Source organism: Varroa destructor, unplaced genomic scaffold (genome assembly GCF_002443255.2).
Source record: "Varroa destructor unplaced genomic scaffold, Vdes_3.0 BEIS01000005.1, whole genome shotgun sequence".
NCBI classification, from domain to species: Eukaryota; Metazoa; Arthropoda; class Arachnida; order Mesostigmata; family Varroidae; genus Varroa; species Varroa destructor.
In genome coordinates, this window is record NW_019211458.1 from 26,966,893 (window position 1) to 26,992,235 (window position 25,343).

General features: G+C 41.8%; 1 protein-coding gene across 19 annotated transcripts in view; it reads left to right on the forward strand.

Moving 5' to 3' along the window:
• Positions 1-25,343, forward strand: part of Dpp10 (Dipeptidyl peptidase 10) — a 329,746-nt gene that overhangs the window by 233,428 nt on the left and 70,975 nt on the right. For 2 of the 19 annotated variants that reach the window (XM_086991333.1, XM_086991334.1), the window contains exon 1: positions 4,887-4,925. The exons of 15 other annotated variants lie outside the window; for them this stretch is intronic. In XM_086991333.1, the coding sequence (XP_086847459.1) occupies positions 4,902-4,925 (24 nt within the window). In that variant the 5' untranslated portion in view covers positions 4,887-4,901. Of the gene's footprint in view, positions 1-4,886; positions 4,926-17,328; positions 17,932-25,343 lie in introns of those variants that run through there. 2 more of the 19 variants (XM_086991335.1, XM_086991337.1) reach the window with 2 other exon arrangements.

Sequence of the window (25,343 nt, forward strand, 5' to 3'; positions counted from 1 at the left end):
AGACAAGTTTTTCCAGACAGTTTATACAAGACCTATGCGTCATGTTTTGTTATAAGCTATGAAACATTCGATCAGTCTGACCTCCAGTTCACAAGCAGAACAGCTATAGTGTAGATCGACCGCTGGTAAATGCCATATCGAAAACACTCTTTGTAGTCACGCAAGGGGATTTTGCAAAGATCAGCTGCCGTATAGAACAACACCATGTAGGGGTAGTTCTTAAACAGTTTACATCTCGCAGATCTTTCTGGAAGCGAAATAACGAAAAGGCTATAATCTCGAAAGAACCGTGCGCTATATAGACAAATAGACGTTCTTCCTTCAAGGAGATCTATAGCAAGTGTATAGTATGTATACAAATATAGTCGTAGTTCGACGTATACATTGGAATACGTAAGCCGCATTCGCGATTAAAGAAGTAGCAACTTCAGGGTTTAGAATGCGTACCTTTCGAAAAACTTTTTTTCATTCGCAGAGTATAGGACAGAACGAAAGTCTTTTGCAAAAGGTGCGGAGAAGGTCAAAAACATAAGAGGGGTCTATCGGTGTAATTTTATAGCGAAAACTATTCTACGAATGTATTTGGCACAGCTGATATGCCTACAGAAAAATATGGTGGTAACTTTAGAAACGTGACTTACTTATGATACCTCTTTCATGCTTCGTGTTTTCCAACAATCCGGTTAACTTTAGCATATATTTATTTATACAACCTTGACTGCCATATATATACGAGATACGCTTTGGTATACCTATCTTTGATGTAATTCGGCTCTCCCTTTTCATTTGTGACTAAATATCCTTGTATACCATCCATGCATATTTGTGCAGTATTAAGAAAATTATTTTTAAATAAAGCATAGCTTGTACTAGGTAGCTGAGTATATAAACCAGCAGACAGATGTGAATGAATCTATTTATTCAGAATTCCATGAAAATAATAAGCATTTTTATGGTTAGATAGTTTAGCTGGACTTCAGCACCAGCTCCATTTTGGTTCCTCGCAACAATAGCACCTTAGAAAGTTTGCCATTATGCGTATATGCATCCACGCGTAATGCGATTTGAAGCAAATGTCCCACAAAGCGGTCATCATTCAGAGTCTACTGTGTGTCATTATGGGGCCTGCCTTTATTGAAGGGGACACTCTGTCTTCGCGTTGAGCTTATCGAGTTAATCCATCAATCAGAACCCATTATTCAGTTGCAGAACAAAATCGTTGTGATCGAAAATTTGAACGGTTGCTCATTGAAATACAGAACATTCATAAGAACACCATCAATGTATCTGTTATCGGCTAGATCTTCAGAATACTTATTCTATATCTGCCGTCTTTTATTTTGTGATAGCTACCCCACAGACGTGTTAACTATCTACCGTGCTAATTGCGTATGAAATTTCTAAATGTCTTACTAGCTATCTATTTACTTTTAGAAGGAAATTAAGGCGCAGTAAATAGGACAGTTCGGGGACGATAAAGTACCTTAATCAATTGATCGATGGTTGACTGTAAAGTGGAAGAGCACCAACCAGTTAAGCTCTCCGGTGCGGTACTGATTTCTTTTTGCCCTGCATAGATAGGGTAGGAACAGAGGTTCGATAACGACAGTAAGCTTGGGGACTGCCTAATCTAGATTTTGACTAGCTCTTTATTAAGACGGTTAACCTATCAAATGAGAAGTGACTCTGTCTAGGGTATCTAAAATGTATGCGAGACAAGACAACACAAATGGGTAGCTGAAAGGACAGGTGCGGTGGTAGCGTAGTTTTCGAAACCTGGGTTAAATTGACTCGATAGTCCCACGAATCGAGTCCCAAAAAACGCGAAAGAAGGTCTCCTTTTCTTTGGGTATTTATCCACCCTCCGCATTAGTTGCTAAGGGATCTCTCTTTCTTTTATTGACGGAAGTTTGCATTGATTGTCGGGGGTAATAAACAGCACGTTGATGTTGACAAAAAAAAGGAGCCCCTATGATGGCTTAATGGGAACAAATTTTAAGGATGCATACGAAGTACACGTTAAATGGAGTAAACACGGCATTTGCGCAAGGGTCGGGCTTCTGATCTGATAAGGTCCGACGGCTATAAAATTCAAAGCATTTACTTTTGGATAACAACGTGATCATATATTAAATTGAAAAAAAATAGGTTAAGGAATTCAGCGCTGTGGTTTTCGGTACGTATAGCCTTTGTGCAGTAATCAAGCAAGATTACAATATCATTGACAGGTAGATCCGATGATTATCACTCCCTAATCTCTTACGCATTTTGAGTGCCTTGACTAAAAGCGGTCTGAGCATATGATTGTTGAAGGTGAAACGTTCAGCCCGAACAACTATGAACTAGCTTATCATCTACTACAGATGATGAAAAGCAGCAACTGTTATCTGTATTTCCTTTCTCATTCCCTTAATTCAAGTTGGAAGGCAGTAAGTAGCTGCGAAGTTACGTGGCTAAATCTATGTTATTATGCCAGTATCCATCGTCCTGACAATTTAACTTCTCGAATATTATTCCCATAGTAACATACCTCTCCAGGGGTCACTGTATAATATTGGATCTTACACGAACGTGGCACCCCCGTGATAGCCGAGCTTTACGTCCGGCCTAGTTATTAAACATTATCCGACAGCTGGGACATAATGTCGAATATTATATAGGACTAGTAACGAATAGAAGTCACGCATTGTTCACCGCTTGCGAACGAACCAGCAAAATCCGTCTGAGCGGATCGTTTGCCTTACCCCTCTTTCAGCAACCTTCTATTAACTGGATGCGGTAACTGGAACGCAATATCACGCGCTATAATTATTATAGTTAGCCGCTGACACGGGATGACTGTGGTCGGTAACTGAGGTCATCTTGCACCGCCTGATCGTGATTTCATTAGAAGTTTAATGATACAGTTGGTCAGCGTTGTGTCTGTGACTGTTATATAAAAATACGAAAAGTTAATGATGACATGTATTTATAATGGCGGGCCATTTTTCGTATGAGTCTATGCTTTGGGCTTTTTTATGATTTTGTCGATGTTTTCCATTTGTCGGGCATATCAGTAACGACCATGCTGATAACGATAATAATAATAACAATGCTTAATAAGAATAACAGCTGCAATAAAAACAAGCTTACGGTACGGTTCCATTATGAGCGACGAAATGTAGCCACAATCAAATTATTTATTTGCGGCCGGCATGCAGACACACTCAATAAACAAATAATAACATAATACTGTTGATGTTTGCATATATTTTTTGAATTTATCATTAGAATAGAATGTAGAAGCAATTACCGTAAATCAACCGTCGTTCAGTGTTACAGCAGCTCTGGCGCTAAAAACATAGCTTGGTCATGTTCAGACACATCTACTCTAATTGGCCCACTTCGACCCACTTAGGTCGATTGTCAAAAAGTGTGGTTTTTGCTATCGCTAGGGCTGTCCAAACAGAAGTAAAGACTCCGCTGGTTTCTTCAAGCGGTCGGTACTGTCGGCCATGTAAAAATAGTCATTTATTTGCTTGTTTTTTGTCTAGAAGTACGACGGACCTGTTCCATGATTAATAGTACAGCCTCTGTAATTATTACAGTAACGTCCAACAAAATAAAGCGTTGAATACAGCCAGAAAAACCAAATACAGGAGCGACGTTAATGGACGCGACCGGTTTGTTCCGTTGGCTCTTTAGATACGCAGCTCCAGCGTAAGTAGTAATGTGTGGCAAATGCCCCTGTCGTTCAAAGGTGTTGTTAGACGATAGCATATTTAAATATGCGTCAGCAGTCAACGAAGCTACGCCTTAGCCTAGGTAGCAGCGTTGTTTCACTATAGAATAAAAGCGTTCGCTTTGGCCGTACACTCAGACAAGATGGCCGTTGTTCACGGCGTGAGTTACCAAGAAGCGGTTTATGCCATACATCCGTCGCACTTGCTCTGCTCCTTTAAAGCTAAATGCTCGCATCCAGCGTCGAGTGTCCCTGTACACACATGAACCTCTTTCGCTGCTCACTTAGGGTTAGCCAGTCCGGGGCAGCCTGGACAAATACGATCCCATGGCGTGTCTGATTGGTTCACAGAACACTAGTCATCAAGACTCTTGGGGAAACTGCAATAGAAAGACGGGATCGTGGTTGGGAATATTATCACACAAAAGGACAAGGAGAACGCTACGGAAGGACTAGTATGTGGAGTACAACTGTGGAGAATATTTATAGAAGAGAAAGCTGTAAAGGTTAAGTCTCGCGCATATCGGTTGGCCACAGCGTCGACTACGCTTCTCACGATTAAATCTCTCGGAAATCTCTCTCGCTCATTTCGTTCCCCCGCGTAACACTACCTCCTATGTTAGTCATCGCAGAAATATATCATTCACTCGTTGTTTATTGTGAGTTGTTTATGCGGGGTGGGGTCTGTCACGTTGTACAACCTGCCGTGTCTGTGTCTCCTATTGGTTATCCCATGGGCGACATTCCATCAACCTTTATAGTATAGTGAGTTGTTAAGGCCACGATCTATTCCGCGGTTGTCGTGGAAGTGAAATCCACGCTCTCCAAATGCTTTCACCGTCCTTGTGAAAAGCTCCTGTGTCTGACCACGGAAACAACCTTGAATTTCGATGCAAGTGTGGCTTAGTGGCGTGTAAACTATGTCTTCTCTAGAGCGCTGGCTACCAGAGTTCTACGTCCAGTATCGTCTTAGCCATTTCATCAGACGACTGGCTCCCAGTTAGAAACGAAGTGTGTCTGTCTACGTCCGAGTTCGAACCTAGACCACAACCCGAATCTAAATGGCGCCTATAATGCGTTAGGGATCTCTTTGCGTCCACCGTCTCCGGTCCTCGGTAAAATTGGCTGCTGCTCCAACGATTCGAGGGCTGGGCGAGCAGATTTATTAAGTAACCAACCAATGCGTTCGCACAGCATATTACAGGTAATCAAAGATCAGTTTTCTAATTAACCATTAAATACCAAACATACTGCGGCTGACGTAGTCAAAGTTGTTAGTGAAGCAGACAGGCCATGAGGAGAAAAAAAGTTTTTTCAATAACAACAACGATGCCGCTGCCATAGTGACTGCTGTGCTCGAGCATTATTTTTAGGAACTAACTCAGTGGGTAGCATGTCTAACTGCATTAGCTTTAGGGTCACTATCCTACAGACTAGGACAGCATCCCACAGGGAATGAAAGCAGTAAAAACAAAGCATGTAATCGCTCATCTTTAAAACGTTGTACTCATCAATGTTTTGAAAACCTCACGTTGTTAGAACGGGCACGACGGTAGCCTTCGACAATCCTTTTTTTCTTGATTATTTGATTGTGAAAGATTAAAGTAGCCATGCTTCTTTACGATTGGATATCTATAAGGTAACTCGGTTGTAGTATAGATACGTAAAGCAGACATTTGCAGAAATCCTAGCCAAATTAGAGGCGAAGCTTGAGGGGGTTACCTGTAATCGTCTATTGGAGTACCACCACCCCGCATATGAATCGCGCGTGTTATGGAAATCAATGCACAAGCAACGCCACCTAATGTAAAAAATGTATTTCATTCATTACATCAAAATAAAGTTGCCAGCGGTTTCATGAACTTGTTCTAGCACAAATGGTAGAAGAAGTAAATATCGAATCGATCGAGTCCTTCGATAAGAATACTTGTAGGAAGGAACTTATTCAGGCACATAGATGCATAACATATAGCAAAAGGCAAGTGATGAAGAACTTTATTCTTCATAAAGTGTATGTGTTTAGTATGTAAGCAATGTTACGTGGTACGTAAATAAATAATTATGCACAATCATAACTGTGTTCGAGAACTGAATACTTGAAATCGTATTATATTTGTAATTGTTTTTTTTGCCACTATGATTGTTTCGATATGACTGCGCGGTGCCATTACTATACGAGTGGTAGTTGCCCTCAGATGATAGGGGAATCAGGAGGCCACCTTGAAAAACCCGTGTATGTATCCATTTTAGCACAGAACGTTATACCTGAGCCTTTTTTAGTTCGTTTTTTGGACCAGTGTTTGCCGACTTGTTGCAGGCGTCCCAGGAAGGGCACGTCGACGGTCGCGACTGCCACCGATAGCCGTCGCCCGTACACTCGCAACGTACTTTGGTTTAAAGCAATACGATAATCGTTATCGATACTACAACCGGTGTAACGCCTTTGCAATAATAACATTTAATATAATTGCACCGATTCACTTCGTGTGATAGTATTCTGTTAACTCTTGTATATAAGATGTGATCTGATCATACGCACAGAATTTTATTGGGCAATAAAGAAAAATGGCCACAGCTCACTTCTGTCAAAGTCGCATGTTTAAATCGCATCTCTAGGAGCACCGCCGTAACAATTATTAGCCTCACATTATCGATGAAACCCTCTAGATCATCCTTCTTACGGCTACCAGTTCAGTTATTCAGTTACGTAGCGTTAAATAACCAGCCTGCGGGGTGTCGTGCCTCTCAATAACGTCACAGCTATTTCTTATAGCATTTGTCTACACGAACCTTAATTTGTGGCGAATGTTATACAAAGAGATTAAGAACAGCTTTTCAAGCTCAAACAAAAACGCACCTATTAACTGCCAAAGTGAACATGTCAAATGAGCTGCGCTATGTCGCTGTGAACGGAGCATAAGCTTCTGCTCCTGGCTCCTTGTTAGTTGAGGTTCAGAGCCCCCCCCCCCTTCCGCTTTACCTACCTTTTCACGTTTAGAGCTACCCGAGGTTGCTTGCTGCTTCCGTGCTCTGAGCTAATTGGACACGTCAAGACCTCTCATGCCGCGCTCACGATTCTTGTCGTTTTTTTCGTTTACTTACTTGTCTCCCTTTACCACCACTAATACCATTACTCGCTCTTTCTTACCTATAACATTCATCAAGAGATCTTACATGTGTGAGTATCGTTACCTCGAATTAATATTTACAGCTGCACTGTAGTTGCATGTTTATTATTTACCCGAAACAGCACAGCCTTTCGTAGGTCACTAAGGCTAATCTCTCATCAAGCATGAGAAATTTATAACCAGTTAAACTGTCTCATATTTGAACCGGCAATTAGATACGGGAATACATGCGCGTTCGGTTCGGCTTCAAGCTTCATAACTTTTTTTTTACTTATACAGGTTGTGTAATATGTGTCGTGAACCCTGTCGATCTACCGTACCAAAGCTCTTGCAGTCGGCCAGTTTTCGCTCAGAATCTTCCCGAGAGATTAGTAAACCCGCTAAGCAGCCTTTCCGGTTTACGTCACGTCACGATATTATGTCAGCCGGCGTTTATGAAAGGCACACAGCAAAATCAGCCAGAAAAAAAGCCGGCAGGCCCATTGAGCCAGTTGACTGTCACATATAGGCCAACGCGCCCACCCTGCACACACACTAGCCAGCATTTAGTTTCCACATGCGGACAGCATTAGTAACCGAATTTGAAATGGTTATAACCCTTGTTAGACTAGGCCATTATATTCTGTGTAATGTCTCTACTTTTGTGTCTCTACCTCTCACCATTGGGCGCCCCTTCCATCTGACCGAGTGTCGATTTGGCCGGCCAGATCACCTAATGTTATCACCGAAGGGCGCGCTGACTCATCTCGCTTTGCGTTTAATTATATTTGGCAACTCGACCGTATAGCATTGCCATCTCCTTCAATTGCAAGGTTTCTATGCAATTAACGTCAACAGATGGGGAGTGATAGGGCCGCAGCTGTCGGCGTTTGATATGCCGCATACTCTGTTCCCTGTTCCCCATATAAATGCGCATAAAATAGTTGGCACTTATGCCCGCCTGAGCATCATTCACAGAGATATACCTACAGACGCTTCTTGCAGGCAATCACACAGACTTCCAGGTCTGCGAGCGGTCCAGTCTGATTGCGTGTCTTCGTGCCAGGTGCTTGATCGTCTCACTGATACATGAGGCATTTGGCATATAACCGGTTATAAATAGATAAAATAACAATAATAACGGTGGAAAGGTATGAACCGTACGAAATTAGCGTTTAACAAGGAAAGCGCTCTGTGAAGCATTTTGTACTTTTATGAGCTTTACCAGATATTTATAGCTGCTTGCAGAGCACAAACTGCGAAGCAGCGCAAAAAGGTATATGACACTATATTTATCAAAATGAAAGGACGTTCTCACAGGCCAACAACAGGTAAAGCGGCGAAAACTTGCAAAGACATTGATTGCTGTGGAAGTGATTATAGACATATCGGCAGTAATACCTTTCCACGCTATGAGGCACAAGCACTATGATTGTTTGTACGTAGCTAGTCCATGTCCAATCAGTGTGTCTTGCTTCTTTTAGGTGGCACCAACTTAATTCTGTTATACCGCTCGTATGTGTAGTATTATTAAATGACTACTGTGAAAGGCGATTTCCTTATAAGAAGCTAATGCAAGTTACCCTGAGGCCATGTGGCCTTACCCACGACATTCACCGGGGTACTTGACAAGTCAAGAGAATTCGGTAAATGAACATAGTCCTGTACATTATCGGCTGGTTATATCCATCGTTGGGCGGAACATGTGCTATTTGTTCTTCGTTGACGGAAACAACATTGAGCCTATCGTAGGTGACATAACGGTGAAATCTGAAGGCTTCCATCAAGAACACATGTACAAGAGCATCATTGTGATCAGCACAAGTTTCTCATTGGCGTATGAAGAACAGCATCAATAGAAGACAAAAAAAGTGTGGTTCTATTTGCGCTAATGCCTGGCTTTTCTCGAATCATTCCGCCACCCAATCAAATGGAGAACAGTTCTACTTAAATCAAACGCTTTTGTGTGCATAAATTTATACGATTCTTGCCCTCGTATACCCTTTTGTTCGTCTTCTTTTCTATCTGGGCGTCTTTTGTCCCTTAGTCACATTCTATGGCTCCAGATGGGGCTTGACTGGGTTTTCAATCTACTAGTGGAATCATTGCTAGCTCCGTCCCTCTTCCCGCTCAGAAATATTTGAGATAGCATAATAGGGCTTAACATGATTACATTGCGCGTTGCCAGCGACGCAAGAGAACAACGATCGAGAAATGAAGGTTGCGGATGGTTCCGTGCTACCCATGTGGCCGACTGCTCTTGGTCCCTTTCTTTTGCAGTGGCAAAGAGGAAACCATTAGGCAGGCAGTAGCAGGCACTTCTGCGCTCGTTCAGTTCGGACCGCCCTTTGAAGCATACTAAACAGACGAAAAAAATATTCTATATACGGGAGATCCATGTTGGAACTTCTTGCACTAGTGTAGGCGATGTATAAACGTTTCTCGCATTCACGACATGACTGCCGGTAGTTAGTTAGGGTACTATTATGAGATCATGAGAAAAGACCCGTCTAGCAAACTTTTGGGCTGGTTACCAGTATGCAGAAAAATGGCCAGGCACGGTTATTCTATCTATACCAACCATGTGGTGGATGTAATCTTGCAGTGCTGGATAGAACAGCTGAAACATACGACAAGGGTGAAAATAATTTTCAACAGCAAAAACCGGTTTCGTCTATGAAAGAATATAATATTGCTTGCTTGGTGTAGGGAAACAGGAAAGGAAAATGAAAAGTGCTCAGAAAGCTGATTAAGTGGCTTTTTGCCTTAGGTAAGGGAAAATAAAAAAGTTGTAGGTGAGGAGAGGGATCGTTGGCCTAAATATTTTACAAGTTGGTTCGAGGGAGTTATGCTTATGTCATAAAACAATGGTCCGCGAGACGTAAAGGCAGACTAGCGGGGTTCAGAGAGCTGACTGCCCTTTCAGGGCTTCCTGTCAGCGCCATCGGGCGCCTGTTACGTTGCACTTTGTAATGCCCTTCACCTCAACAAGAATCATCGCTCTGACATGTCAATCTGTATCATCTGCCACTTTTTAAGTCTCGAATTCCGGTCCGAGCTTGGTATCGTTATTTTCAGTTAGACACGGCACCTTAACCCTAGATTTTTCCGTATACTTGCCTTGATAACTCCGTTAGCGTACCCTTGAAAGCATCCTTAACAAACTAGAAATTTTCAAGGTAACAGCATGATTTCGCAAAGGTTGGCTGGATCTTTTTTTTTTTTTATCTTTGATTTATTAGAACCAGGTAATGTGGGAATTTTATTTGGCAGGAAAACAGATCGAGTGTACACATTTAATCAGGCAGTCTATCAGTGAGCTACTTAGTTGAATAATATCAATTTGATGTTCTACAGGGGCACAGCATCGTAATCAGCCTAGACTACTAAAAAAAGAGCTAATACTTGCGTAATTCAGGTATATTCTACTCGTTTCTGTCATATTCGCTTATTATTATTCTTGTGAACCTCACAAATCACATCTAAATTTGTAACTCTCAGTGGTTTCCCGTCACACCTAAACCCTCTTAGTAAGGGGCGGGTTAGGCTGCTAAAGAAAAAGTGTCGCCTCCCTTTTCCAAGAATTCTGCATAGTTGCATTCCAAACAATTCAAAGGTAGAAGCGTCTCTCTATGGGCTTCGCTACGCCACCGATTTGCTCAGTGTAATCCATGTGCCTGCGTTGCGACGTTTCATCGTTCACGTTGTTCCCTTGCTCCGAACTTCAAATATGTTTTGTCGGTTTCCTTACCGAATCAAGGTAACAGCAATAGAAATTGGACATCGTAGACGTTAGGGAGCGGCGAGACGTGAGTAGCTAATTTACGTGTATAACATCGAAGAAGTAAGAGAAATCTATAGATTCAGCGCCCTCTAGTGAAGTTATCAAATAAACTCCACGTAAGTCCAGCGAGACTCTTTGCATAAATACGCAGTTTACATAGGGAAATATTTAAAGGTCAGCTCGAAATTGCACCTAAGGTCCAAAACAACCATCATACACTATGACGCCTTCGCGGAGTCTTAGCAGACTCTCATGGCAGCAGTAGCAACAACAACAACCGACAATCTAGACGGATGCGGTTCATCAGTAGAGTTGATTCGGCAAGGCATGCTTGTCATTTTCTAGAAAACCGCCATTCTATTGTAAGGCCCTGCAGTACTAGTAGCGATTTCCATTTCCGCTAGTGTCGAACGGACGGGAGTGAGATATACTACCACCCCCTCAATAGCACTTGAATACGAAACATAGCAGTCATTCGAGAAGAGCCCTCTTCTGCTGCTGCTGTTGTTGCCGAATGTTACGGTACTGGCTTCACTTAAAAATGACAAAGACTGTGCTCGCACCTATGTGAGCACATGTGTGGTTCGAGAGCAGCGGCCGTAGCAGAAAAGCCGTTGTCCAAGCAGGTTCTAGCCGTCTGCTCTTCTCCGTTTCCTCCCTCAGCGCACACGAACCCGTTCAGGAAACAAGCAAACATGATGGTTTTTGCCTTGTTTCCATTGTTACCGCTGTCTGACCGATGTTAGCGGCGGTGGCAGCAGTTAATAGAAGTAAAAATTTAATGGAAACAGTGTTCAGGCACAAACTAGAACAAACGTCCTTTACTAACGCTTCTATAGCAATGGCAGGAACGCTATTAGCAAATGTGATAGCAGCAATTTCTTTCCTAGACAGTTCCACATAGTTACGCGCTTACAGAGGGACATAGGGTGCGCCGCTATCCCTTACCGAGACCTAAAGACGTCCGTGGACAGTACGCCATGATTAGCAGTACCCCTGAAACGCTAAACGTCTTCTGAACTTCAGTCGGACGTTGGCTGATTGTATACGGTACGTGACGGAAATTTCGAATTAAAAAAATTTGCCTATGAAAACCTAACAGAAAATAGCAAACGAGAGAGATGAATAAGTTAGATGAGGAAGTTGGAGAACTATGTACATGTCTTCAGAAAATTTCACGTTTTTACAGAAAGTTAATTTGCATGTCAGAGAAATCAAACGGCGCAGATTTGAACGAAGGCTGGTATAGACAGTTTCGGTTAGATAATGCGCGTTAATTTACTTAGATATTATTATGCAATTGGAAAACAGTTATAGGGAAGATGCGTCGAAACATACTAAAGTTGTATAAAAGTTGTGCAAAGAAATAATTGTGCAATGAAGCACTTACTGTTTTTATTATTATATTTGTTTGACAAATAAACAAAAGAAGTTTGACAAATGATATAAATACAATATCACTAAGGCTGTGCGTTGTCTTACAGATGCGTTCTTCTTTCATTTTTGTCGCTTACTGAACTACGATTCTCTCTATTCGTGAGGCTAGTGCTCATACCAACTGGAATTGGACATCGCCTATAAGGTGTTGCGTACACGGTCTATACAGCCAGCCAGTATATCAGCATAATTAAAGCATAAGCGAGCCGTAGAGCAACGCGAGAACCTACGCCGTCCAATGGCGCAATGGACGCCCGGCCTATAAGGTCACGGTGTAGGGGGCAAGAAAACTGCACGAAAACGGGTTCGCTAGAGTCTAAGAGACAGAGCCTTCTTGCACGAAGAATTCTTGTCGTCTCTTCGACTTCATTGATATACCCCATACTACTTACTGGGGGCATTTAACGGGATCGATCGGGGGTTTTGTCACTAAGCTTAAGGTGCCACTTAGCCTCGCCGATTTAATTTTCACACAGACGGGAAAAATGCTTTATATGACACGATAAGGATAGCGTCATTGGGTGCCTACAATTGATGCCGAAAGCGATAGACAGCTAACTCAAATACTCGTAACTGCAATATATTCTCTTCATGGACAGTAGCTTGTGCGAGACATCCGTTAATACGGGCCCACAAGCGATTCCATATCAGCTTGTTCAATTCTTAACGCTCCTTAGGCAAATCGGTATAACGATTTTGCCGCTAATACGGAAAATAGGTAAATTCAAAGATGCTATTTAAATACTCAACACTATTCTTGTTCAGATTACAGACATGCTTCAACAAATCAAGGGTTTTTTTTTGCTAAGTAGCCATATCAGGTAGAAGACTCTGGCTTACTAACTACCATTGTGTTCTAACTCCAGCATGTTCAGATGGTAAGGAGTCAGCGGTTGACAAATCATGGCCAGCAAAGGTGCCTGTGGTGCCACCATAACCACTACGCAATTTGCAAGGGAGCTAAACGAAGAAAAATAAAGTCATGGGTGGTTCCAGTTTCCCAATGCCTGATAGAAAAAGGTAATCCTCGTCACTTGGTCTCGTGTACGAAAGTACGAAGACACGGGAGAGGAAACCTTGACTAATTTCCGCACAATTTGCTAGAATCCTTCTCTAATTCTCTTCGTATCATCCGTTTGCCAGACGAGTTCGCTTGCTGAATGTGCAAAACGGAGCGGACCGTCGAGGGCGATAGCATGGCACTCTGTAGTGAGCCGCACTTGTTCTCAATTATGAGCCTACATATATAGTGGAATAAAAAGCTTTTGGACTAAATGGAACAGAGATGTAGCGGATTGCTCGGTGCATGATATACGGAACTGTTTCTTTCTTCAAGAAGATGATTGTCCTTTATGCTGCTAAATAAGCAATAATAAGTCGGTCACGTGGTTATAATGTCAACATTCTGTTATCAGTAGCTATATATTTCTATTAAGGTTCGCAGCACGACGTATGCACTGGGTTGTACTACGTGGTACAGTTTACCTTCCATTCGGCCGTGTCTTTAAATCGGCCGCTCATATACAGTGCTTCAACGCCATAAGATACGATGAAGTTTATCACTTATGATTGCTATGGTGACTTGTTGTAGCAAAAGGAGGGGTGGCGAGCAGATGCAGGCACACAGAAGGAAAAGAGCTTCATTTGTCCATAGTCTTTGTTTAGGCCATAGGCTATGGTGAGTACAGATGTCGGGAAAAATAAGAGTTAAATGTAACAGGGTATGACACCTCAATTAGAACCATCTAACCAATAGAGTCTTTCTAAAAAAATATCGATGAATAACAACTCAACGTTGCACCTTAGTGGGTAGAAAACGTGAACAGTATTCTGTGTATGTACGGTGGGCTGTACATCATAGTAAACTCTCGGTTAACCTGAAGCAAAGGTGTATATGTATGTATGTATATATATAAACGACCGAGATATAGCCGAGGCGAGTTTGTTGAATATAGCGAACAGCGCCAACGAGTCGATACATCAATCATAAGTACCTAGTCTCTTCTTTTTACAGATGAAACGATTCTTTGTACTTTATCGCATATCTTGGGAACTTTGCATGAGCCACGTCACACGTAGCTTTATGTCCACCAGAGCTCCTGAGCCATCCTGCTGGTTCTACTGTTGGACAGAAAAAAGACAAAAAGAAAAAAGGAACTATGTAATCCAGAACAACTAGCAAAATACCATCACAACGATTCCCCTTTAGACCAACAAATAGGTCCTTAGCTTTTGCAGGCAATGTTTATCGGCTAAATTTGCCAAGTGGATTTCATATGAGTGCTGTCATACGGCGTCAGATAGCGTAGAACCGATAGCATCTATGCTATCACATTCTACCTAACATTGTAGATTTATACCGCCCCTATAGTGGTGTGAGCTAAGAGTAGAAATACATTGGCCGAATAGTACGCAAGAAGCACAGCTGAAAGGCAGACAACGTTTTGTCAAGTCTTCACGGATTACTAGTAGCGTGCTCAATTGCTGAATAGGGGACGTGATCTTACAATGGCCTGATCTCTGCTCCGTACTTGTCGATGTCTCACAAAATGCATTGACTTAGCCTCACAAAGGCGCTAGTTGCAGTTCCTTTTTCGTCCGCAGTCATTGATATAGGACTAATAGACACTCGCCCGATCCAGTAGTACCCTTGTATATCAACAAACATGTATTTCTTCGCTCCGATACTGTTGGCATACAGGCGTCGCCTAAATAAAAAGAAATAATTCAACGCCAAGGCAGGCAGGCCCTCGTTACTTTGTGTGCATAAATATGACTCTGCCATGTGCTTAGACGTATTTCCTATTGTATGTTAAATTATAAGACACCCTTGGTGACTCAGTAAAACCGGTGTAGATACTAATTGACTGGTTATCTTGTCACTGAGGTGGTGAGGTTGTCCGCCATACGAGTGCGAGGCTTTGGGCTCGATTCCCAGGTGAAACCTAAATATTTTCAAATGATTCTTTATTTATGCTCATCGGGCAGATTCGCGCCAATCCCAAACAAAATTTACGTAATTATTTAATTTTTCCTTCCGATACTTTGATAGTGTAGGAGACTGTGTGCGAACATTGTCTTGCTACAAGTTTGAGGAGATAGAAGAGTAAAGAATTTTACTTCTAGTTAAACAATTTATTTATATTTCTATATAAATAATATCTGGATTACCACTCATCTCGGCATTGACGCATGCCCGAGATGGCGTATAGGAATAGAAAGAGAGAGTGTGAAAAATTATTTATTTATTCAAATTGAATAGCAAGCCATGACAGAAATAACGAAATCTTTCTTTGCTATTGCCGGTAGGGTCCCTGTAATAGTCCAAAAAAGCTCTGCCTTTATCTTCGATCGGCCATAGACTTCAGAGGAAAGGGTAGTCTTAAAAGGTGGCGCCACCAAGGCCTTCAGTCGCAACTAATCTCGCCTGCTAAGAGGCGTAGGATCAGGACGAGCCGCGTGAGGGCGCCACGGATGCCACAGATAGGATGCATGTTGCCTACGAATTCTACGTAAAACTTTCTGTGACTATTAATTTAATATATGAATGAGCACTTTGACGACTGTATACACAATATTATTCTGACTAAATATATAAGCATTCATGCCACCCGTAACTGAAAACGTTGACTTATTAACTAATAGGCACTTTGCCTCCATAAAAAGTATCTTAACATGTCTGGGTCAACAGCAGCAAAAAAAAGCTGGAAAAAGCAATCTGTTTATAGAAAATGATTATTGTTTGTTTTTTTTTTTATAATTTATAATAAGACGTAGATTAATATTTAAGTTATTCGAAAAATTAGTAATTTGTATGGCGAGTTTTCTGCCATAAAAACAACATGTAGTCTTCGAAAGAGGATTTTATGTATCACCGTAAGAGGCTGAACTAAATAGTCATTAAACACACCGATCAGAGCGGAGCCGCACTAGTGTATGCTGTTGTCGAGGGCTTGGGATCAGTAGGACCCGGACCAACCAGTCAAAATAGGATGAATGCAAAGATTGGATCCTGCGGGAGCGAAAAAGGGATTTGTGTGCCCCTATGTTCGCTTTGTCTGTACCTTTTTTATGACGTCGTTGCTGCGCATACCTACGATACTTGAGCGTAGTGCAATGGTCAAGCTATCTAGAATTTTTAATGGGTACACGATAACAGTATCTGGCACTGAGGTTAGCCACTGGTGGATTCCTGGTAATGCGGGAGCAGATGTACCATGTAAACCTTCCATTGCCATATCTCTGCTTCATTCACCTTTCATCCTTTGGCTTTTTCCTGTTTCCACTACAATTAAAATATTTTATGGGCAGAACTCGAAAAACTTCTAAAAGGAATCGTTTGCATGTGGATGTTCCGCGCCTCCTTTTGCTTTGGTGAAACTCTAATGCTCCAGTTGGGTCGGTTTTCGGTGCAGCTGCCGCGTAAATGGTCTCATTCGGCTTAACGCTCACAACCGCACTCGTATCCGCTTCTCAGTAAAATGTCACACGATGCTATTCTGTAGGTTACCGCTTCGCGTGTCAACGAGAAAGGCCCGTTCACCATGATGTCCGAGTCAACGCCGACAACTTTTACGGTTGACAGCGACGAGACCTTCCCTTTACCCGTCCGGAGGCTGTTGCTGACACCCAGAATAACTAAAAGCTCTTTCTTGCGACTGCTGTCACCTCTACTGCCTTAATCGGCACAGTCGACTTTGTGAATCTGTCTCTGCGTGCAGTGTCTATGTTCCCGGACAAGGCCTGCAGTCCTTCGACTCCCAAGCGCCTACTGGTTAGAGCCTGTCTCCGGATCCTTACACGCTCGCCTACCTTCCACCACCGACTTTGGTTCTAACTTTACCGGCAATCTGCTCGTGGGAGTAACTCTACAATTCGAACACACGGTAGCGTCCATAGGTCGCTGGACAACAGGAGAAGATATGTGTCCCGCCATAGCATCAGACGAGCGGGACAACAGAGGGACTGTCCCTCGCGCAGACTGCTATCAACCGACCAAGCGACTATGACTCTAATTACCCATAGCTATGAAGTTTCATTGGGGGGCCAGAACGCCAAGAAGCATATCCCGTTTGTTGGTCCACATTTGTTCTCCGAGACATTCCAAAGCAGACCGCCTGTCTTGCACCTTGTCTCTCAACGTAGACGCTGACGTAGCCACGACTGCCACCGCCACTGTCGAGGACGGATAAAGCTAGTCACTGCACCCTCTCCCACATTTAATGAACATTAGTTAGGTCGAGACTGAGGCTTCTTCCATTACCACTGTAAGTGGCCATTGCTAGTTGATGTTGTTGAACGAAGACCTATAGCTCCATTTGCGGCGAACCAAGCAAACTGCTATCACACAACCCTACCGACTCACTGGATTGTCCGTTGAAAGTCAACTGAGACCGGCGGAAATGTTTATGTGCGTCCTTTTTCCTATCTGCTAGGGCTGCCGTAATCGACTATCGTTGGTAGGAATCTCTCCTCGACGCTCCGTTATCAGAGACAGAGAAAGCGAGAGAGTGAAAATAAATCTCGCATTCTTTTGCTAAGAAAGTTCGCGTCTAAAAGGCTCTGCTTTCCATCGAGAAACGGCACGTCAGCTGGTTACGTAGACTGCCGCGAACAAATTCATCTGAAGCTTTCGTTCAAGCAAATGTGATAATTGGCAGTGCAAGTGATTCATTCAGGGTGCAAAAACTGTAAGGGTGTCATTAAATTAGCGACGTAACGTTTACGTTGACATTTAAAGAAATCGCCGGATTAGGGACGAATAAAGCCTGTTCATAAACGCAAATCGCGTCGTGAATTAGGCCTATATTACACGCAGGAACGTCTCTCGAGGACGTTCCAGCATCACCGGCTCGCTGGATCCTGCCATGAAGGAAGATGAGGTATCTATCTGAACTAGCAACACCACTGCAATGCAGACGAAGCAAGCTAATGTATTGGCCGCAATTCGCAATTCAATTCTCGCACTCCGTTCGCGCCCGTTATACACCGCTCGCTGTTGCTGCATTCTATACGTAGCAAGCACTGGGCAAAACAATAATAGCAACAACGAGGGCAGAACAACGATAAAAACAACAGCAATAGCAATAGCGATAGCATAACAAACGAGACATTTTATCAAACTTGAAGATGTTTCTATATATGTGCGCACACAGCGCGGAAACATACCTTTTTCGAGACTATACCGTTGTTTACCGTTTTTCTACCTTTTTTTAATTTTGCAATCTTAACTGCCTCAGTGTGTCTATCTGTCTGTGCCGCCATTAACTACCTTGCCTCGTGTTACAGTTGTATCTGATTTTATCAATGAATTTATTTACATGTATATCATTCGAGCCTAGAGCTCGACTAGGCTGGCCTTTGTGCAGCGGGCCGTTGTGCGAAAGGTCTCCGTCTTCGGCCGGCATGGTAAGGTCGAAAGTAGTCGAGGCTCGAGCCTCAGCTCGTTCTAGATCTATCACTAGAGCGTTGCCGTTTCGCTGTCCTTTCAATCGATTTCGGCTCGGTCCTATTTGATGATGGTAGGGACAACACGCTAGGAAGAAAGCACAGTAAAAATATTGGCCGAATAGAGTTTCGTCTGTAATGTGACAGCCATCGTACTCCGTGAATAACGGCCTTGTTGGCGCAGGCTTTCGAATTTCGACTGCACTAAATGACGACATCATCATCGTTGTTGTTGTCGCCATTTGTCCACCGCTTGGTCAAACGAAATTCGTCATATATGTGATAGTGTTTCAGAAACGATGAGCAAGGGTAAAATGTTCTATGCAATAGCTATACAAATGTGAGCATACTTATTGGCTGATTCACGAGTCCTAGATTTGCTATAAGGTAATTAGGCTGCTACCCGTTATAATACGGAGTCCGGAAGTCATTCTATAGCCGGCTGCGTGGCAAGACGCGGCACGTAAATCGTAAGTAATAAAAGAATCCCACGAGTAACGTATACTTTGCACATATATGCCGAAAAACGGTTGTTGTCCCAAAAAACAATTCTCAGTTGCAAATCAATCAAAAAGTATTTGAGAAATTCAGTACGGCGTAATGTTATTAGTAACAGTATGTATAGTTCTACAAATATACGTATAATGAATAGGTATGGAGAAAAAAGGTCGAGTTCGTGCCTCGTATATCGATGACCGTTACACGGTTCCGCCGTTTTTTCAAAACCCAGAATTTTTCTATAGCAATTTACGCTGCGTCAATAAATATTTAAACCAATTCGACCACTGATAAAACTGGACTATTATTTTTTACACCCTCGTCTTAACTTCGTGCCTTTATTTTCGTAATACCTTGATTGGATATTTCCAGTTAGTTCATTACTAATGACAGTCTTCTAACTGTGATGTATAGTAACGATTATAACACATGCATGACTAGGCAGTAGGTGAGATCATCTCTGTACAAGCCTTACGATGTGGCATAGCTCTGTTGTGCCGCGGTTTTTATTTGGAAAAGAAGGATCATGGCAAAAGGAAGCACCGACTGATAAAAACAATCCTGCATCCAAGCGTATCTCTCATAGCCATTGACGCGATTTGTATAGTTTCAACGAATCAGTGTAATTTGCCTTATCATAGGCGTAAAGAATGGGGTTCGCCATAAAATTGAGAGAGAAAAAGAAAGTGATTCGATCGTAGTAGTACTGCTAAGGATAAACGCGAGAATTACGACTAAGTCAGCTTTTTGTCAAACACCAGACAAAAGGCCTGGATAAAGCTGTTCAATCTACCACTGCTCTGTAGCCATTCCAGAGTCGTAAATAAGCATCCGGCATCAATGGTTTTTTGTAGCTCGCTTCGATACATGCGATGCTTCCAGCAGTCCCTAGTCCGACTCCGTACACGATCTGATTGACAAATGTGAAATAGTCTCTCTGTCAAATTTGTTCAGTGCACGCATCGTCAGATTCATCCCGTCAGATCACTAAAAGGTACGCTACTTTTCGCAACGTATTTTTCTGAAACTGTGATGCGTCATTATTTATCATTGTAGTAATAGCTGCTTGCTGTCGACTGAAGTTTACGAAATAGCTAAAAAGTTAAAAAGCAGTTCGGTTGTGTATTCCCTGTTAAATCGCACTCCGGACAACCATAAACGCCTCCATACCAAAGAGGATTCACTGCTCACATGCAGCGTCCAAAATAGGTTGGACACTATATACTACAGTGACCACTGCCATAGCCCATCAACAGTAATTACCAGGTAGGATTAGGCACCCCACTATGAATGTGACTTTTCGCTTTCTGGAACTATATACAAAGCTGACTGCAAAATCAGGTTACGCCCACCATGATACGACTAAAACATGTAGGTATGATGCCGAAATGCTCCGATGGAGACGTCGAACGTCATCTAACAGATGGGGCGAGACCCAAAAGCAACGACCCGTCATAGAGAATGATCCACAATAATTTCTGCCAGAAATTGGCCTAGTCGATTAGGTGTTTTTAGCGATAGGATATTACTCTACCGCCGATCGAACGTCGTCAACGAGTTAGTCCTGCTCATCTTGGCTATAAATTATGTCGCATAGCCCGAATAAGAATACCATTCGCTGTACTAGCCACTAATAGGAAAGGGCGAAATGACTAAATGCAGTATCAAAATAGGACCGTTTATACTTGGACAGTATTGGTCCCCGGGGCTCCTTTAGAAAATACTGTCGTTGAAATGTTGTTCGCTACGACAAACTACAATAAGGGTAACACTAGCCAAACGATTGCAGCCCCAAAAGACAAAAATGGGACGGTAAAAAATGAGACCGTATAAACGAAAAATAATTTTATTGTCCTGTTAATAGTAAATCCGGTTTTATCGGCTTCACTTGTAAATTTGGCTAGTTACTAGCCAAGTCGTAATCGATCAACTATACCATCCGTACAGGTGTTTGTACTGGTCGACCGTTTTGTAATAAGCCAGATGCCTCGATGGGCTCTGTGATTTCATATATACCATTTTTCACATTTATATGTTTCTCCCGCATAAATTCTGTAAACCAGCGTATGTTGACAATTTTCTATTGGCTACCAACGAACTAACTGCTCTTGTCTGAACGGAGGGCCTAAGCTAATTCAAAGGAACGGCCAAACTATTAACACAAAGGCGATTTTGAGCACAAGTTTGCACAGGTGTCCTACGTTTGTTGGCGAAAGAGGTCCGAAACATTAAATATTGGCTGAGGTGCTGCTTTCATGATGTTTCTTATCGCAATTATTAATTTCTGCTCGCCATACAAAATCTGACAAATAGGATATTTTAAAATTTCAAATAATCAAGCATCGATAAATACGTAACATGGTAATAACTTAATCTTGTGGCAGTGAACGCTTCGTCTTCCAAAAATAACCACGGGCTGAGGAAGTCGAGCAAAAATTGATTACAATTAAGACGTATTTTTCATCAGGAAAATACACGAGCAAGCTAACGTATCGCTAAGTATTATATAATTGAGTTGATTAGCGATGCTGCCATAGTCTTCGTTCCATGTAGAACTTATGTAAGCTATAAGCGTACATCTTTATACATAAATATATATGTGGCTTATATATCGTACTTATACTATCTAATCATGCAAACTTTAGGTCTTATTTAATAAAATACGAAACGCGATGATAACAACAATATTTTTAACTAGAACAAAATCAAATATGATGCGCTCCGCACTAGAGAAATTTCTATCCATAAAAGACTGCGAGACGATAAGAAAAAAGAATGTTGGATTAATCCCGGCGGCATTTGCTATCAAGACTAATGTTCCCGAAAGTCAGAAGATAAAATGTCCTGAGTCATATGAAACCCGCCCATTCTAATGAGCTAATACTTAGCATAAAATTAAAAATGATTCAAGAATAAAATGCATAACATGCTTTAGTGGTGTACGAAGAGGCGTAGCGTCGTCTGCTCAATTTGGATAATCGGCGTTAGGTTTGGTGAGGGTCGTCTGCTACCCGCATAGCCTCTAACAGTTCGAAAAAAAAACAACATTTTTCGAACGCTCTCTCGCGTTCACAAATATCCAGCGAATGAATGGTCTGATCGCTTCGTATATATTCCTGTTTTCGAACGACTGCCGACGTCTGCGGGGCGAATTATAGGATTATTATTAGAAAATTATAGAAGAAGGTGGCGACCACTTACGCTCGTACCCACCGATTGCATTCGATGCAGATCTATAGGCCTAGAAATGATATTTTGGAAGTGAACAGACCACACCTTCTACAGAAAGCGCACATTCGGGTTACGATGTGCAGTATGTAATAGACAATGTTTGCGGACGACAGAAAATAACTTATTGTGCTCACAGATAATAGCAACCCACTGTCGCCTGTGGGCGCGTACATGAATGATTATACATTCTATATTCGTATAAAATCGGTATTGTATCGTATGTATTATTTCAACAATTCAAAGACGAGGCGTTATTTCGAAATGCACTGAATGACTAATCGAGTAACAATCTGCGTTTGCGTATTGCTTATTCCGAATTATTCGATATAATAGCACTAACATTGTGTCTTAACTTCATGGTTTAGCTAGCTTATCTGATCGAACTACGCGTTGGCTATGATTTTAATCTTGAGTTTGTAAATGACGCGCTATAACTGACCAACTTAAGCAAGTTGCCGAAACGCAAACTCACAACATAACTATTCCAATATATATTTTTATACAAATATCAGACTGCTTCCGTTTTATCAAGCAATGCTAAATAAAGGGAAAATTGTAAAAAAAAATCCGAAAGATCATTGTTACGGTAGAAACTACACCGTGATAAAAATTAGTAAAAACATGTTGAAAAATTAGTCTGTGTACTCCTGTCATCATGGCTACCCTGATCGATTTGTCGTACCTTTCGCCTGCAACCAGCTAAACCGAAAATAGTCATTTGCCAACAATTTTCAGTATCCTTACACCTAGGAATGTCGTTTTCGCATATACTCGCATTAGAGCGATACGATTCCACGGGGCGTAATTATTCCCTAATAACTTATCGTTTGTATTCGTTAGCAAAGATCAGAGCATGCGACCTGCGCATTATCAGCTCTAAACAAAGCATGGCGATCTAGCTAACGGATAGAGGCAGATGGGATTTGAAACGTAACTTTTTGTCGGAAATTGCATGAATGACTTTTTAGTAAGTTTTTTTTCTATGGTACTTCGCCTGTCAGTTATCGTAGGGTATGCTCCCAGTTGGTACCTTTTTTCTAAAATTTAAAAAAGATGCCAAATTTCCCTATCTGCATTGGCCGGACTCACCGGCAAATTATGTCGGAACATGAATTGGAAGATCCGCTGGTTGACCGTTTGGAAACGAACTCTTTTGACGCTACTCTTTTTCCTTTCTGAAAGTTACAGCTTGGCAAAAATGTACGCTTCCAACCGAGATTTCTCCAAATTGTCCCTGCCTAGTATCCGGGTCATGGGCTGGCAATCATATGTAGAGCTTAAATAATTGTCGCTATCACCGTCATTGGAAATTTATGGCACAGAAGAGAAAGGTCGATGTATTTGATACAAGTCGAATTTAATGAGAGATCCAATCAGCATAGAGCGATGATCCAAAGACAAACGACACGTGCTTTAGCTAAACGCCGATACTGTCTTTCATATCTATTATGTAATTTACTTTTGCGAGCCAAACTCTTCTGATTCACTTTTTGGGTTAGCATTTCGAATACACTGCACTCTTTGTTGACTTCTCAGATAAAGATTGCCTTATTTGTTCCAGCTGATTTTTTTTATTTAAGGTGCCATTTGCGAGCACTCTGCTAGAAAGCCCAGCAAAGACTTTTGATGATATGACCGCATTTATAGTGACCTTCAAGTATATATGCGGCGCATCTAAAAGTGTGTGGAGATTAATTATACTTATTTTTGGGGTATCCGTAGTACATGCGATATCGAGATCGCCGTGTGGATTTATAAAGACTGAACCTTTTTTTTTTTAAACTTGCAGCTTCAATCGTCGCTAGGACAATTTACGTACATTCTTAGAACTCTATAACAGGCGAAGCATAGCGATTTTTTTTTAGAACGTGTCTTCTTTAAAGCCTCATTTTACATTGATCTTTGTAAAGTCGGCACGATAGAAACAAACAAAGATGTTCTATCTTATAGCAGCGTACACATTTGCTTTTCAAGTGGTATCTCTAATAGCCCACAGCTTGTTCTGTCCTCGTGTCTCGATCTGTACATTGTAACTAACTGTGTGGGTTAGTTTTCGTGACTTATCTGCTGATAACATAGAGATGGCCCGAAGCGTGCATTTGGCGTTAATAGTAAAAATATCCGGCTATTTTGTATAACAAGACCTTGGCGTCGTTAGCCAACCGCGAAAAACTTTCCATAGGCAATTTATTACATTATAAAAGATAGTGACATGGTGTATTTCTGCACCAAGCTAGGCCTAATGGAGAAGTCTAATACACGCATCAAGCACATCTGTTCATATAATATGTCGCTAGTATGGTTCAGACAAAAGTCGCAATTTTATGTCTAGTTGGATAACCATATCGACTAGCTATTGGAAAGTATGTGGACCTAACACGGAAAAATTTGTATGTGACTATATACATTGGTATTATTAAAAATCAAATCTTGCCAAAAAATCACGTGCTGGTTTTTTAGCTTTTCCGGCTATCGTAGTTTTATTTAATTTTTCATAAAGGCAAAGTTTACAAGAAGTATTAAGGCTCATCGCTAATAAGCGAAGGAGTACATCAATAATATATATATATATATATGTTGCTTGCTTTCTAAACTTTTCTTCTTGTGCTGCTCTATATATGTCGTCTCTCTATTCAATTTCTTTTCGTATTTAGTTCATCGAAATTGGCCCATCAAGTTTTACTGTTGTTTTAATTACAACCAAACTGGTTCCACCCTGTTACATGCGATGCAGTAATTGCGATATGCTAACAAGGGGTAGCGGGTCCATTATATACTGCTAACTTAGGTCACTTCAGCGTTATAAGCCTTTCGCAACGTTTGCCAAGCTTACGCATATAGCCAATTGCTCTCGTCTGGCCCGTCATTCGGTTAATAGGCCACGCAGCAGGCTTCAGCAGCATTGTTCTGTTGTATTCAGTTGTTCTCCCTCAGTCATTGGGTGAAGGCAACTCTACCCAATGTAAGCGTGTGAGGCTGTGTGCGAATTACATAGAGTTCATAGTGTTTGCCCCCGCCTATAGCGGACATGGGATGAGGCTTACCCTCAGCGCCAAGAGCAGCGCCCTCGGTGGCGAACAAGTGCTTTACTGAGATCTGCCCGTCTTCGGTTAAAGAG